This window comes from Archocentrus centrarchus, chromosome 5 (genome assembly GCF_007364275.1).
Source record: "Archocentrus centrarchus isolate MPI-CPG fArcCen1 chromosome 5, fArcCen1, whole genome shotgun sequence".
Taxonomy (NCBI): domain Eukaryota; kingdom Metazoa; phylum Chordata; class Actinopteri; order Cichliformes; family Cichlidae; genus Archocentrus; species Archocentrus centrarchus.
In genome coordinates, this window is record NC_044350.1 from 35,738,033 (window position 1) to 35,752,927 (window position 14,895).

General features: G+C 47.5%; 2 protein-coding genes across 7 annotated transcripts in view; one reads left to right on the top strand and one right to left on the bottom strand.

The window, feature by feature from the left end:
• Positions 1-2,883, top strand: part of cand2 (cullin-associated and neddylation-dissociated 2 (putative)) — a 28,428-nt gene extending 25,545 nt beyond the window's left edge. For 4 of the 6 annotated variants that reach the window (XM_030730135.1, XM_030730134.1, XM_030730136.1 and 1 more), the window contains 4 exons: positions 1,457-1,626; positions 1,695-1,859; positions 2,078-2,185; positions 2,386-2,616. In XM_030730135.1, the coding sequence (XP_030585995.1) occupies positions 1,457-1,626; positions 1,695-1,859; positions 2,078-2,185; positions 2,386-2,616 (674 nt within the window). The other 2 variants (XM_030730132.1, XM_030730138.1) reach the window with 2 other exon arrangements.
• Positions 2,884-6,298: 3,415 nt separating this feature from the next.
• Positions 6,299-14,895, bottom strand: part of pik3c2b (phosphatidylinositol-4-phosphate 3-kinase, catalytic subunit type 2 beta) — a 53,646-nt gene continuing 45,049 nt past the window's right edge. Inside the window, exons 21-33 of the mRNA XM_030728925.1 lie at positions 14,414-14,506; positions 14,199-14,328; positions 13,981-14,117; positions 13,730-13,899; positions 13,497-13,653; positions 13,252-13,361; positions 12,574-12,769; positions 12,327-12,451; positions 11,606-11,723; positions 10,290-10,365; positions 9,384-9,490; positions 8,741-8,869; positions 6,299-8,523 (exon numbers count right to left, since the gene is read on the bottom strand). Of these exons, the coding sequence (XP_030584785.1) occupies positions 8,332-8,523; positions 8,741-8,869; positions 9,384-9,490; positions 10,290-10,365; positions 11,606-11,723; positions 12,327-12,451; positions 12,574-12,769; positions 13,252-13,361; positions 13,497-13,653; positions 13,730-13,899; positions 13,981-14,117; positions 14,199-14,328; positions 14,414-14,506 (1,740 nt within the window). The 3' untranslated portion in view covers positions 6,299-8,331. The remainder of the gene's footprint in view (positions 8,524-8,740; positions 8,870-9,383; positions 9,491-10,289; positions 10,366-11,605; positions 11,724-12,326; positions 12,452-12,573; positions 12,770-13,251; positions 13,362-13,496; positions 13,654-13,729; positions 13,900-13,980; positions 14,118-14,198; positions 14,329-14,413; positions 14,507-14,895) is intronic.

Below are 14,895 nucleotides of genomic sequence, written 5' to 3' on the forward strand. Positions count from 1 at the left end.
ACATTATTCTCTGATTCGCCTCCATGGTAATGACTCACATTTGCACATTTCTTCCACATCCCGAACATCAGGCCTGGACTCGTTTCCTGCCGTCTGCTCGGTGTGACTGGCATTTCAAAGCGGAGGATGCCGAGCATCTCCGGTGTTGTGCAGGATTGCTCCAGCTGTGCCCGGCTTTAAACACATCTGTACATCAGCTTCAGTTTCCTGCTGAAGTTAAAGCAGTGAAAATATTCTAACCCTTCATGTTTTAGATGGTTAAATGTGTTTCTGGTACTGGCCCGGTCCAAAGCAGTACAGTTGTGCTCCTGTCTGCTGACATGGTGTGAGCAGAGACTGTATGTAAAAGTATTGGCGGGGGGGTCATCCTCCTGGTTTGGTGGAGCCAGAATTGAGGGTGGTGGAGTGCTTCTAAGTGATCTGCTGATGCTCGTTAGTTTGGCAGCAAACTGCATACATGTGCAGACTTTGAGGATCACGGATGTCGAAGTCGAGTCCTGAGACGTGATTTGATCCGAGGATAAAATCAAAATGATTGTCCCGCCTCCTCCAACATGAGCCCCCTTTAATAAAGTCATTTTGAATCAGACCTGGAGGAATCAGACCAAAATGTAATGTTACCAAGTGGTTAGTGGTGAACACAGTTGTCAAGTGAAAGGTTGCTGGTTTGATTCTGGCCAGACACACAAATCCCCTTTGGTGTTAGAAATGGGATTCAGTGTAAAACTGACTGTGGCGACCCCTGGTGGCAGCTGTGAGCAGCGTTGTGCCGAGTAGCCTCAGATGGAAGCTGGTTTCTGACGCTAAAATAAAAACTGCCATCCATAACTCCAAATTTAAAGTTAATAAAATTTTGACTTAATTTCAACTTGAAATTCAACTCTAGGATGGCAAAATGAATTCAGCTTCCGTAGCCTCCTGATGCTACTGTGAGGTGTAATGTTAGTTAGCTTAAGCATTTATATAATGTTAGCCAATCCAAACAGAGGTTTGTCTTCATCAGCAGGGACAGAAAATGGTGACGTACCACCATACCTGCTCCATCAGCAAAGTGGGGAGGAGCTGTCACAACAACTTCTCCTCCTCCTCCTCCATGTAAGGACAGACTGGAGCACTTGTAGGTGCATGTAGCCGGTTCCAGAGGATTTACAGCCTTGGTACATCCTGTCCTAAAATACAGGTTTTTGTATAATTAAGTGCCCAGACTCTGCCACATCATTTGTGTTATATTGAGGAGCCTGCCTCGAGTGGTCATCGTAGGAGCTGCAGTTGTCACTTTTGTGTTGGTAGCATTTTTCAGCCCCAGTTTGATGGCTGGAGGTGCTGACATCAGTCTACTGTAGGTACACCGACTGACTGACCTTATATCTGAAGTGTAATCCTGAATCAAATATCTAAACCTAGACGAGGCCTCGAAAAGCACAAAAAAAGCTGTGATGCCATCTCTGTGTGACAGATGACTTCCTGAAGTCCCTGCAGGACGAGGACGTCAATGTGCGACGTGTCGCCTTGGTGATGTTTAACTCAGCAGCTCATAACAAACCGTCTCTGATCCGCGGCCTCCTGGGAAGAGTGCTGCCTCACCTCTACAAGGAGACCCGGATCAGGAAGGACCTCATCAGAGAAGTGCGTTGGCCGCTTCCGAAGCTGCAGGTGTTTGTTTGCAGACGTATGACTCTGTCTGTGTGCTGCAGGTGGAGATGGGGCCGTTCAAACACACTGTGGATGACGGGCTGGATGTGCGTAAAGCGGCGTTCGAGTGTATGTACACTCTGCTGGACAGCTGCCTGGAGGGGCTGGACATCCTGCAGTTCCTGGATCACGTAGAGGAAGGACTCAAAGACCACTACGATATCAGAGTGGGTCGAAAACCAGTAAAAAATAATAACGGCACACCAGTGTCGTTCATATCCTTTGATTAGGTCACATCACTCAGATTTTTATTTTTTTTTAAAACCTTTTATTTTACCAGGTAAAATGTTTGAGAACTAGTTCTCATTTCCAAACATGACCTTTCTTTGATTTTAAGGAGGAGCAACACAATCGTTCTGTCACTGCTGTGTTTGTATCTGTGCAGATGTTGACCTTCCTGATGTTGGCCAGAATGGTCTCACTGTGTCCTGCTGCTGTTCTCCAGAGACTGGACAGACTAGTGGAGCCACTTAAAGCGACTCTCACAACCAAAGTACTGAAACAGTTTGTTTCAACATTATGATCCATATAAATTAGAAGACATGGCATTGGTTGGAAAGGAGTCAGAGGTTCCTCACACATCTTAGACAGGACGTAGAGAAAAACACACTTTATAAACAAAAATACACAAAGATCTGTACAAACTTGGACTTGTCCTGAGATAAAGGCTCCACCTCCTTCCTCCAACCACAGGTGAAGGCTGGTTCTGTGAAACAGGAGTTTGAGAAGCAGGAGGAGCTGCGGCGCTCAGCCATGCGCGCTGTCGCCGCCCTGCTGGCCGTGCCTGAAGTGGAGAGGAGCCCCAGCATGGCCGAATTCGCTAACCAAATCAGATCGAGCACCGACATGACGTCCATCTACCAGAGCATACAGGGGGGAGAAGGCGGGGGCGTAGGAGCCACGGAGAGCATGGATCTGAGCTAGAAACCTGCTGCAGATGTTTATTACAGTGCATTCAGCTGACCCCAGACCTGTTTGCTGCACAGTGTCAGGTTACTGTTGTTCCTTCCAATTCAGTGTAAATTAGTTCTGACACTGACATTTGGATTTAAGCCACATCTGTGTTTTACTCAGGAAGGAAATCTGTGCACATGCTTTTCAGGAGTGTGCATGTAAAACTGTGTGTATGCAGGGTTTCCAGAGTTTTCTAAGATTATAAAGTTTGCTATATTAAAGTAAAACTGAGCATTGGGTCAGGCTGTGGTTCTTTTAGATGCTTTTGAATATACAAAGTAATAATGTAACTGGAACAGATTTAATGTTATTTTGATTTTTACTTAGCATTCAGTGGAAACACACACCAAAGTGTACAAACAGCAGGTCTTAATGTAGGGTTAATGTAATACCAATGAAACATGCAGCTATTTTTTACATTATAGAAAAATAAAACCGCAAAGCAAAAACCAAGATGGAGAATGATCTGAACCAATCTCCAACCTTCCTTTTCTCTCAAAGACTCTTGAAAGAGTAGTTGTAAAACAGCTAACTGATCATCTGCAGAGGAACGGTTTATTTGAAGAGTTTCAGTCAGGTTTCAGAATTCATCACAGTACAGAAACAGCATTAGTGAAGGTTACCAATGATCTTCTTACAGCCTCTGACAGTGGACTCATCTCTGTTCTTGTCCTGTTGGACCTCAGTGCAGCTTTGATACTGTTGACCATAACATTTTATTACAGAGATTAGAGCTTGCTATAGGTATTAAAGGTACTGCACTGCAGTGGTTTGAATCATATTTATCTCATAGACTCCAATTTGTTCATGTAAATGGGGAGTCTTCTTCACACACTAAGGTTAATTATGGAGTTCCACAGGGTTCTGTGCTAGGACCAATTTTATTTACATTATACATGCTTCCCTTAGGCAGCATTATTAGAAAGCATTGCATCAATTTTCATTGTTATGCAGATGATACTCAGCTTTACCTATCAATGAAGCCAGATGACACACATCAATTAGTTAAACTGCAGGAATGTCTTAAAGATATTAAGGCCTGGATGACCTCTAATTTCCTGCTTCTAAATTCAGATCAAACTGAAGTTCTTGTTCTCGGCCCCACAAATCTTAGAAACATGGTGTCTAACCAGATACTTACTCTGGATGGCATTACTTTGGCCTCCAGTAACACTGTGAGAAATCTTGGAGTCATTTTTGACCAGGATATGTCCTTCAATGCACATATTAAACAAATATGTAGGACCGCTTTTTTGCATTTGTGCAATATTTCTAAAATTAGAAACATCCTTTCTCAGAGTGATGCTGAAAATCTAATTCATGCATTTATTACTTCTAGGCTGGACTATTGTAATTCATTATTATCAGGCTGTCCTAAAAGCTCCCTGAAAAGCCTTCAACTGATCCAAAATGCTGCAGCTAGAGTACTGACAGGGACTAGAAAGAGAGAGCAGATTTCTCCCATATTGGCTTCTCTTCATTGGCTCCCTGTTAAATCTAGAATAGAATTTAAAATCCTTCTCCTCACATACAAGGTCTTGAATAATCAGGCCCCATCTTATCTCAAAGACCTCATAGTACCATATCACCCCAACAGAGCACTTCTCTCTCAGACTGCTGGCTTACTTGTGGTTCCTAGGATACTTAAAGAGTGTCTATATAGATATAGACGGTGGTTTCAGCGTTTGAGTAAATGATTGCTGGCAGCTTTGTGCTGACAAAACAGGAAGTGAAGCTTTTTCATTACATCAGCAGCTGAAACGAGTCTTAAATGTCAGACTGTGGTGTTTTCAGGCGATGGCTGAAGCAGAGGTGGACTCAGGACACGATCCAGGAAATCCAGTGACTGAGTTTACAGCAAACCTCTGCATCAGCTGCCTCTGTGACTCTGAGCTGCTTTAAAGTTTTAAACTGATGGTTTAGTGTTTGTATGAGACATGCTGCACATGTCGTGCTAATATTAATATTTCTTACCTGGTTCCAAAGTCCTTCACTTCAACATGTTTCACCTTGAAACTTTTTTGTATCGTGGTGCAGAGAAAGTCTGCCTTTGTTCCCCCCCCCCCGTCCTCCTGAGAGCTTTTTGTACCACTGGAATAAACACATGCGTATGTTCATATTTTTGATCTGTTTCAGGATATTTGTGGGTCCTGTTGCTCGTGGCCCATATCAATGAAGGCCTCACAACCTGCAGATCCAAGAGGAATACTATTATTATTGGTCCGATTCTTCTATGAATTCCTGATCTATTTATAATGTGGGAAAAGTCTTGCTTGGGTTTTTCTGAATAGCGCTCCCTCCCATCACCTGAATCAAAGTCTCTGTCAGTTCAACAGTTTTCACCCAGAAACACCGGCCGGAGCCACGTTTGTGTCCGGAGCGGTCGGAGGAGTCCATCCGCCATCTTCAGGACTGACTGGGAAATGTTTAATGTTTCATGTGTCACTTTCTGTGAGGAATCCGTCATTCCCAGGAAATCTATCACTATATTTCCTAATAATAAACCTTGGATCTCAAAATCAGTTAAAAGTTCAGTTAACTTGTGTAATATAAGCTTTAATATGGGGATAGGGCTGGATGCCACATCCTCAGGAAACAAGTGAGGAAGGAAGTGAAGACAGCCGGAGGGAATTCTGAGGAGAGGGTGGAGAATGTTTCTGACCGATGATCCTCAGCCACCCTGGGACGGAGGAGACTCTGCGATGGGGATGCCGACTAAAAGGACCATTTTAATGAGTTTACTGAGGAGCGTCCTGGTTTTAAAACGTGCCCTCAGATGTCACAACACCCCCACACCATAACCCCCCCTCCACCAAACTTTACACAATGCAGTCAGACAGGTACGGTTCCCCTGGCAACCACCAAACCCAGACTCGTCCCTCAGATTGGCAGATGGAGAAGTGTGATTGATCCCTCCAGAGAACACGTCTCCACTGCTCTAGAGTCCAGTGGCGGCGTGCTTTACACCACTGCATCAACACTGCATTGAGCTTGGTGATGGAAGGCTTGGATGCAGCTGCCATGGAAACCCATTCATGAAGCTCTCTGTTCTTGAGCTGATCTGAAGGTCACATGAAGTAAATACAAAATACAGTTTTTAAACGATTTCATTTATTAAAAGAGAAAGTGATCCCGCCCTGTGATCATCACGCAGGTGCCTATTTCTGCAGTGTCACACCTCAGTGAGGTCACGAAGGCCTGATGTTCTACAAAGTTCTAATGGGTCTGTTTTAATGTTCTCAAAGACACGTTCACTCATCATGTCGGGCCTCCATCAGTCTGTGCTCACCTGAGCTCCACTCCTCAGTCCATGTTCACCACATTTACCCTCAAACATCTGAAGGACTGAGCCTCAGCACATTCCTGCATAATAACCGATTAAAACAGGCCCTCAAAAACCATCTAAACTCCACCCGACCTTCACCTCTGACAGCTTTTAGTAACATGATGACAGATAACAGAGGCGGAGCTTTCCCTGGACTTCTATCAGGCTCAGCAGAGACGGCGGCGTGACCGACCTTCAGATCTGAGTCTGAGCTTTGAGAGGACAGGAGGAAGCCATCTTCTCCTCACAGCTGAAGTTCAAATCAGCCATGGAAGAAGAGAGCAGGGAGGAAGAGGAGCGAGGCAGAAAGATGAAGACGACTTTCAGCTGCTTTCAGTTCAAGTTTATTCTGTAGTGCAAATAATAGAAAAGGTTCAAAGTGAGAATCACGTTTTCATTCATCTGTACAGACGATCGGTGAAGCTGCACTCTGCTCGTCATCACGCTGCTTCATCACACAGAGAACCCTCATCTGATTGGCCAGTACCTCAGTCACATGATGCAGAACACTTGAATCATTCAAGTAAAGGTGATCAGCTCAGACCCGGGAGGCCCGGGACAGACCCGGAACCTGATGGAGATTATGTCTCTCATCTGGGAATGTCTCAGGATCCCTGGGAGGAAGTGGGGAGGAGGATGACTGGAACACCTGCTGCCACCTGACCTCAGGTAAACAGAAGTAAATGGATGTTTTAAAAACCAGCAGCTATCATGTGAGGGTGCCTCGGCTTTCAGCTGCATTCTGAGCAGGTCTGAACCTGGATGTCCATCATCTGGATCCCAGCTGGAACCAAACCCCCCCCAGAGGAGATGAGCTGATGGGTTCACAGGAAGAAGCCTCAAAGCTCCAGCAGCATCCACTTACAGCACTTTCCTGCTTTCATGAGGATGAGATCACTACTCATAGATTGCCTTATATGGTCATTTGCTACAGCCAGAGCTGCTCTACACTTCCTGTTAATCCCACTGCAGAGACACTGACTGCAGCTGGAGCTCCACAGGTTTCCAGCTGCTTCCAGCATGAAAAACGTGTCTGAACTGAAAGAAAACGACGTCCGTTTTTCTCGCAGTGACACCGATTTTACCCATGAAGCAGCAGCGTGCTGCTAACAGTGCTGATTCGGCGGCTTCAACTGGCGGTGGGAGCGCTGTTAAAACTCAGCAGAAGCATCAGCTGGTTTCTGCCGCTGGCTTCACGCCCCAAATCAAAATGGAGGATGCTGTAAAGCAGCTCGTGGTGCTGTGACATCCCTCATGCTCACAGCAAGGAGAAACCTGTAAGTGATCTAAACACAGAGCTGCCGACACGAGCCCTCAGAGACCCGACCGAAACCTCCAGGAGAAAAATGCTGACATCATTCATTCCTGACGAGGGCGCCTCCCACAGAGAGGGGCGGGTTTTTAGGCAGAACAGCTCACAAACAGTTAGCGCTGCCCCTCAGCAGGCTTCCAGAAGCTGGCCAATCAGGGGATAGTGACCTTAAAGGAGCTAAAACCGAATCGTGCAGATTAAATGAGTGGGATGAGGCTTCTCTGAGGCAGCGGGATGACATCACAGAGTCACATGATCAGCACAAACTCTGAAAAAAGATTTCAGCAACAATCAAACAAAAATCAAACTTCAGTGTTTCAGAATTTTGAAATTCCTCAACGTTCCAGGTGAGTTTCTTCGTGAAGGTGTTAGTGTGGCGTGAACGTCCTCACAGCAGCGCCGCCTCCCCCACCCTCAGGTGAAAAACAGGAAATGACACAGTTCAAAAAGCAATAATGAAACGTGGGGATGGGAGCAGCTGCAGTCAGTCGCACTCGCTATAAAAACTCACTATAAAAATATCCTAAAATATTCTGTCAGCGCTGCATCGGCCACCACGCTCTGAGCCGCTGCTTCTTCTTCTCTGCTTCTCAAACGCACAGAGCGCGCTCTTCCTCCCTATCATCATCCCTCCCTCCTTTCCTTTCTCACATCCAAGCTTTTGTTCTCTTCCTCCTCCGATCCCGCTGCAGTCTGAGAAGTCTGAGAAGAAGAAACGGCGTGAGCTGATCTGAGCGCTGAGAGCCCGCGGCGAGGTTAAAGGTCAGAACGAGCTCGTTACTGCGTTTGTTAGTGGAACTTGTCTGCTGAAATCACGACTCCATCACGAAATAAACCGTCACCAAACTGTGAGGAAATCAAACTTACATTCACAAGTTACAACCTAACGCGGTGCCTCTGTTTAACACCGCCACCATCAACCTACACGCCCCCTCCCTCAGAGGGAGGAGCAGCCACAGGGCTTTTATTTTGAAAGGATTTCCCTTTTGTTTCCTCTGTCCTCCTGATGAAGAATGTCTCTTCTTCTTCTCCTCCTGGTTCCTACCCATCAGTGGGCGGAGTCTGAGCCGGGGGCACCCAGCTTGTGCCAGTCCACCCAGTGCTGACCTGGGACCAGCCTCTTCAGGGGAATGAAGGTCTCTCCCAGCAGGGTGTTCTCCCAGAAGGCACCGTCTCCCAGGACCCGCAGGTGGATCACCCTCTGGTCCAGGTCCCCCCGAGGAATCCGCTCGTACACCAGCTGGGGACACAGAGGGGAGAAAGGTGATGTTGCTATGGAAACACAGCAAACCGTAATCTGAGAGTTCAGCCGCAGCATCATCAGTCTGATTAACATGTCTGCAGCCTGATTTATCCACATGCGGGGAACCAAACAGCTAAAACCAGCCAATCGCATCGCCCAAGAGCCTCCCTGCTCAGGTGAGCGTGGCCCTTTATACGCTGCAGGCGGCTCGTACCATCTCGTTGTAGGTGGGGTTGCAGGTGCGCCGTGCAGCCTTCGTCTTCCTCTTGCTCATTTTCTGAGGGTCGGGGAGGAGGTAGAGCTTCACGTAGGGGTCCGGGTCAGTACCGTCCTGCAGGGGCTGCTGCAGACACACACACACACACACACGTGAGTGTCAAAAGTCCTACACCTGACCTGTCTGCAGCCTACAGAAACAGCCAATCAGAAGTCCAGAATAAGAGGACAGGTAATACATAAAAAGCCTTAAAAAGGTTCATGTAGAAAATAAAGGGTAATAAATTAAATTGATAACAAGGATCTAACTGTAATCACGAGCAGCTCAGGAGGTACAGCAGGTCAGCTATAAATCAGAAGGTCGGTGGTTTGATTCCAGGCTGCTTCAGTTCACACACACACTGAAGTACCCTTGGGCAAAATACTGAACCTAGCTAGACTTGGTCCTGATGCGGTCATCAGAGTGACTGGGTGTGTGTGTTAGAAAGTGTTTGTGTGACTGAGGCCTGCTGTATAAACTCCTCAGGTGGGAAAGTGCCGTCCATAAAGTAAAATTATCTTGCAGTGACACACACACACACACACACACACACACACACACACACACACACACACACACACACACACACACACAGACTGACCAGGCCTCGGATGTGGATGACCATGATGAAGAGGTTTTCGTTCTTGTAGGAGATGGACAGTTTGACCTCACCGAGCTCTTTTCCTGAAGCTGGAGACCACGAGATATCTGCAAACACACACACACACACACACACACACACACACACACACACACACACACACACTTTTTAATGTCAGGTTTCAGTGTCTGATATTTGTTTAATCAAGTTAACTTTTTAAGCCTTCTGTGTCAGTTTGGGCTAAAATACTGGAAACAATAAAGTAGAAAATACTTTTATTTCCATTCTGACTCACTGACACTGATTTTATTTATTTATTTTTTTGGCCACAGCAGCTTTATAGGCAGTGGAGGGGGACAGGAAATGGGGGAAGGATACAGGGGAAGACACACAGGCAAGCTGGCGACAGGCCGGGACTCGAACCCACACCGCAATGTGGCATATACCTGTGGTCGCCTGCTTCATCACTGAGCCACCCAGGCCCCCACAGCTTTGATTTTATTACCTCAGTTTTCCTGTTCTGGCATGATTTTATCTGTACATCAGATAATGTCATTAAAAAGGCTCCAACCACACAAACACGGTCCAGAGGTACGAGCACCGCCCTCTAACAGGCTTCCCCATTGGTCAACGCCACCCTCAGACTGACTCCTAAAATCCCTGCACGCACACTTTTTCCATGTCAGCCGCTTTTTTCTTTCCTAAAAAATGATTAACTGGGAAATTTCTAGTTTCACTGAGATCAACCAATTGGAGCTGAGAGTAACACTTCCTGTTTGGAATGAGATGCTCAGCATCCCGGTTTGATTCAGACTCATTAAACAGAAACCAGCGAATGCAGCAGGGCGTCCCGGCTCTCTGATTTCCTGCCGCCTCACACTCAAAATCATCCGCTCGTGTTCGTACCTGCCGGTTTGCTCGCCGTCGTTCCCGATCGCTCGTCTCTGGGCAGCGGGTGGAAGAAGGTGTACACCAGGTCACACTGCACACACAAAAACACACGTGTGAGAAAAAAAAATCAGCTTCGCGTCACATCTGTGACCGTCTCAGCTCTGCAGCACGCTGCTCGATAATCAAACCTGACCTGAAAGAAACACGGTCACATGTCAGGAAGTGATGATTAAAGCAAACGCAGCAGAAAGTTCACTGTATGAAAATATCCAGAAACAGGCAGGAATAAAATGGGTTAAACCAAAGCAGAGACTGTTTTAATCATAACGGCACGTTTATCCAAATCTGGATTCAGCGACAGCTCTATCAGCCAATCACAGGCTTCACAGGTGGCTCTGCTGATGCTGCAGTGATCACAGCTGGAAGCACAGCTGGATTCACGGGAATGAGAATCACACATAAGGAGGTTTAACTGCAAATATAAAGTTCAGACACTCAGAGTCTTCATCAACACTCATTCATATATATTTATGTTCACATCAGGCTCAGACTGCAGGGTGGAGAAACCAGACTCTGCCTGATGGATGAAAATATAAACAAGTGTCTGAGTATTAATGAGAAATCTATGAGCAGGCGTCAGATGATCATATCAGATCATCTCCGCTCGAATCCACTAAGAAGAGCTTTGTTTGGTTTGCTGAACCATCCTTCTTCTCTGCAGTCTCTCAGTAACTCATTACAGCTCACTGTGCAATATTTTCACATTCAAGTATTCCATCCATCCGTCCATCCATCCATCCATCCATCCATCCTTCCATCCTTCCTTCCATCCTTTCCTCCATCCATCCATCCATCCATCCTTCCATCCTTCCTTCCATCCTTTCCTCCATCCATCCATCCCTCCATCCATCCATCCTCTTCCTGTTATCCAATTCAGAATCGGGGGGGCATTCACACCAATGGGCAGTTTAGAATCAGCAGGTAACCTAACCCTACTAACTGCTTTCTTTGGACTGTAGGAGGAAGCTGGAGAACCCACATGGGCACAGGGAGAACATGCAGACTCCACACAGAAAGGCCTGATGGTGGATTTGAACCCAGGAACCTGTTGCTGTGAGGTCACCACACTGCCGCTCTGATGTATATTCCATAAATACACGTCATGGCACGGCTTCTCCAGTTAACTCAAGCATCACTGGAGCCAGGTGAGACACCTGCAGGTGTGAAGACAAACACTTGCAGGCGACACATGCGCGTTCCTCACGCTGTTGACCCGCTGAAACACACAGGTGAGACGACTTCACGAGAAGAAGAACCAGAGAGCGACTGACCTGAGCGACCTCCGGGGCGGCGTGGATCAGGTGCCACACGTAACCGTTCAGCTCGTCCTTCCTCCTGTCAGCCATGGCGTCGCCACGGGACCGGCCAATCACAAAGCGGCTGGGGAAACTGTGGGCAGGGCAAAGAGGACAGTGAGACCAGAGGCTCCTCCCCCAACAATTTCTTTTTTTTAAATTCCTGTACGAGTGGATCGCTGCTGTGATGACATCACTTTAAAAAGGTGCAGTAAAAAAAAAAATAAAAAAATCACAGATCTCACAGAGCTGGAATACACACACACACACACACACACACACAGACACACACACACAGTTCTTTACCAAGAACTGGAGAAATCGAACAGCTCAGGTGGAGCTCAGGCTTCATCCAGAAAAAGGATCCTGAACTCACCGGCTGACCTTGTGTAGTGTCACACCAACAAAACAAAACGTTTTGTATGTTGAAGTTACTGCAGCTGTGCAACATCTGTAAATATGGATGTGTGTCTGCTGCCAGGTGAGGCTGATTAATTTATTCTTTTAGTAAAAGCGAGACTCAGAGCCAGTCTGTGAGATCTGAGCTGTGCAGAGCTGTGTACGCACAAACATGATTAACAACCTGTAACAACCTGCTCAGCTCAGCATAACAAGGGTAGGAGGAGTCAGACTTTGTGTGTGTGTGTGTGTGCGTGTGTGTGTGTGTGTGTGTGTGTGTGTGTGTGTGTGTGTGTACCTGGGCAGTTTGGATGAGGGGAAGATGAGTCTCAGTTTGCTGTGGAGTTCATGAAACTCTTCAAATGTCCTCTGAACCAGCTGCACTTCCTGCTGACCTTCACGCTCCACTTTGACCACAAAAGCCTGACACACACACACACACACACACACACACACACACACACACACACACACACACACACTCCTGGTTAGTCTCTGCTTCCCGTGTGCTTCTGTGTAGTTCCTGCTGCTGTGTGTGGACTCACGTAGGCCTTGCTGCCGGTCCGGATGTGCCTGCAGATGTACAGGTTCTTGATGGCGCCGTCGCTCTTTGCCGTATGGAACCTGGGGGCGAATGAAAGTGTGGGACGCTCCTCCGACGAGGCGAACTTCATCTGAGCGAGATTGTGGATGAAGAAGTTCAGTTTGGTGGCGACGCTGCCCAGACTGGACTCGATCAACCTGCCGGGTCAGAGAGGTCATTTATCCTCAGGTGTCACACCTGTACGCCGCTGGGAGAGACCCTCTGATTGGTCTACACTCAGGGCCACGGATGTTTCATGAGTGATCAGTTTGTGTTGGTGGTTTGTTAGGTTCAGACCACCGTTAAATAAGGAAAGACACAGAAACCCGTAGTTGATCTTTTCACCTGCAGGGAGAGTCTGAACCTTCTTCCTGCTTGGCTCTTTTATTTTAGCATCACGTGAGTTTACACAAAGCTCAGGTAACAACATCACTCACGTCACACGATGTAATCATGTATGTGTATGTGGGTGTGTGTGTGTGTGTGTCCTCAGGAAACAGGCGTTACCTGCTTTCCATGTGCATGTTTATGATAAACACATTGTGATACATAGAAAAACAGTTCAACGTTTATCTATTCTAACAGGTTAGATTTTTAACCTGAGGGTCTGAGGCACCTGTGCAAGTGAGCGCATGCGTACCTGGTGAAGTACATGGTGGCATCGGCCTCAGACTCATGAGGTCTCAGCGCATCATAGACATACTTCAGATCATCGAGGTCAGAGAGCTCAGGGATCCCACAGGACAACATCTGGAGACACACACACATTTAACTTCCTGTTTGGCTGTTGCTTCCTGTGTTTCTGCAGGTGGAGCTGATTTTATTTACTGTTAGATAGAAACATGTGAACGGAGGTGTGTGTGTGTGTGTGTGTGTTGGACACACCAGTCCCAGCAGGTTCAGGAACAGGTGTGCGTGTTTCCGGATCAGGTTGTACGCCTCGCAGCACAGATCCACGAAGTCGTGGAAGCGACTGGACGGCTTGTCACCACCGTTGATGACGTACGCCATGTCGGAGGTGAAGACGAAGGGGGCGCGGTCCCTGCATGAGTCACAGCGGTCAGTGAGCTAAACTCTGATCTGATCTGATCACATGACCAAAAATTAGGAGATCTCACCGTTTGATGTTCCCGAACATCTGGGCGTGGCCCAGGAACTTCCCGAAGTCGATGTGGAACATGTGACCGCTGGTCTTTAGCATGATGTTGTCATTGTGGCGGTCACAGATTCCCAGGATGTAGGTGGCCACGCAGCAGCCGGCGCACGAGTAGATGAAGTTCTCCACGGCCTGGAAGAGCGGATGGAGGTGCATCTCACACTGAAGATCACAGCTGCAGGTGTGTGTGTGTGTGTGCAGGTGTGTGCTTACCTTGTCGTACTGCTCATCAGCGGGGTTGTGTTTCTGCAGCCAGTCGGCCAGCGTCCGGTCTTTGAACGATCCCGTGACGCCGTGTTCCACCTGGATCTTCCTCAGAGTGTCAGCGTGAGGAATCATCTCCACCATACCTGAGGACGAAGTCACAGACACCCGTCATTCACACCTGAGGACAGTAACATGCTGTCAGGCGTCCCCCTGTGCGTCCTCACCTCGCCCCCTCCCCGTGGAGAAACATTTGAAGATGACCATCCTCATGTCCAGCCCCTCCTGGATCCAGATCTTGTTCATGATGCGGATCATCTGCAGAGTCAGCATGTCCTGCCTCAGGTCGTCTCCTGACTGCAGACACAGAGAGACGTGGGCCGGGGTCAAAGGTCAGCTCACAGAGGTCGCTGTGTGTTAGATCACCTGTGAGGGGCGTTACCTTGAAGATGACATTGATGTTGTCTCCCAGAGGGTCCTGGTTCTGAAAGGACAGCTTCAGAGGGACGGCGTTGGAGTTGAAGAATGTGCAGGACTAGAAACCACAGAAGAAGGAAGAGGTTAATTTTGTCCAATCAGGTCCAAACAGAGGCTGACATCAGTGTGAGGCATGTCTTCTGTCTGAAAGATGGTTTTTAGGGTGCTGATGTCATTTTGGGTGGCGGTGATGAAGCAAACGTCAGAGTTTATTCCCCTCCAGCTGCTCCCTGTCCCGATACACGGCTTCAGGAAGCTCGGAACACGGGACAAACACCGGGACGCCTTCATTTATTAAAGGAAGCGAGAGAGAGTGTGTGTGTGTGTGTGAGACTGTGTGTGTGTCTACGCTTGTGTGCGCATGCGTGTGTCTACACATGTGTCTGTGTCCTCACACCATCTCTGAGGCTGAGCTTTAGAAGAAGCTTGTCTCTACTGTTTGTATTC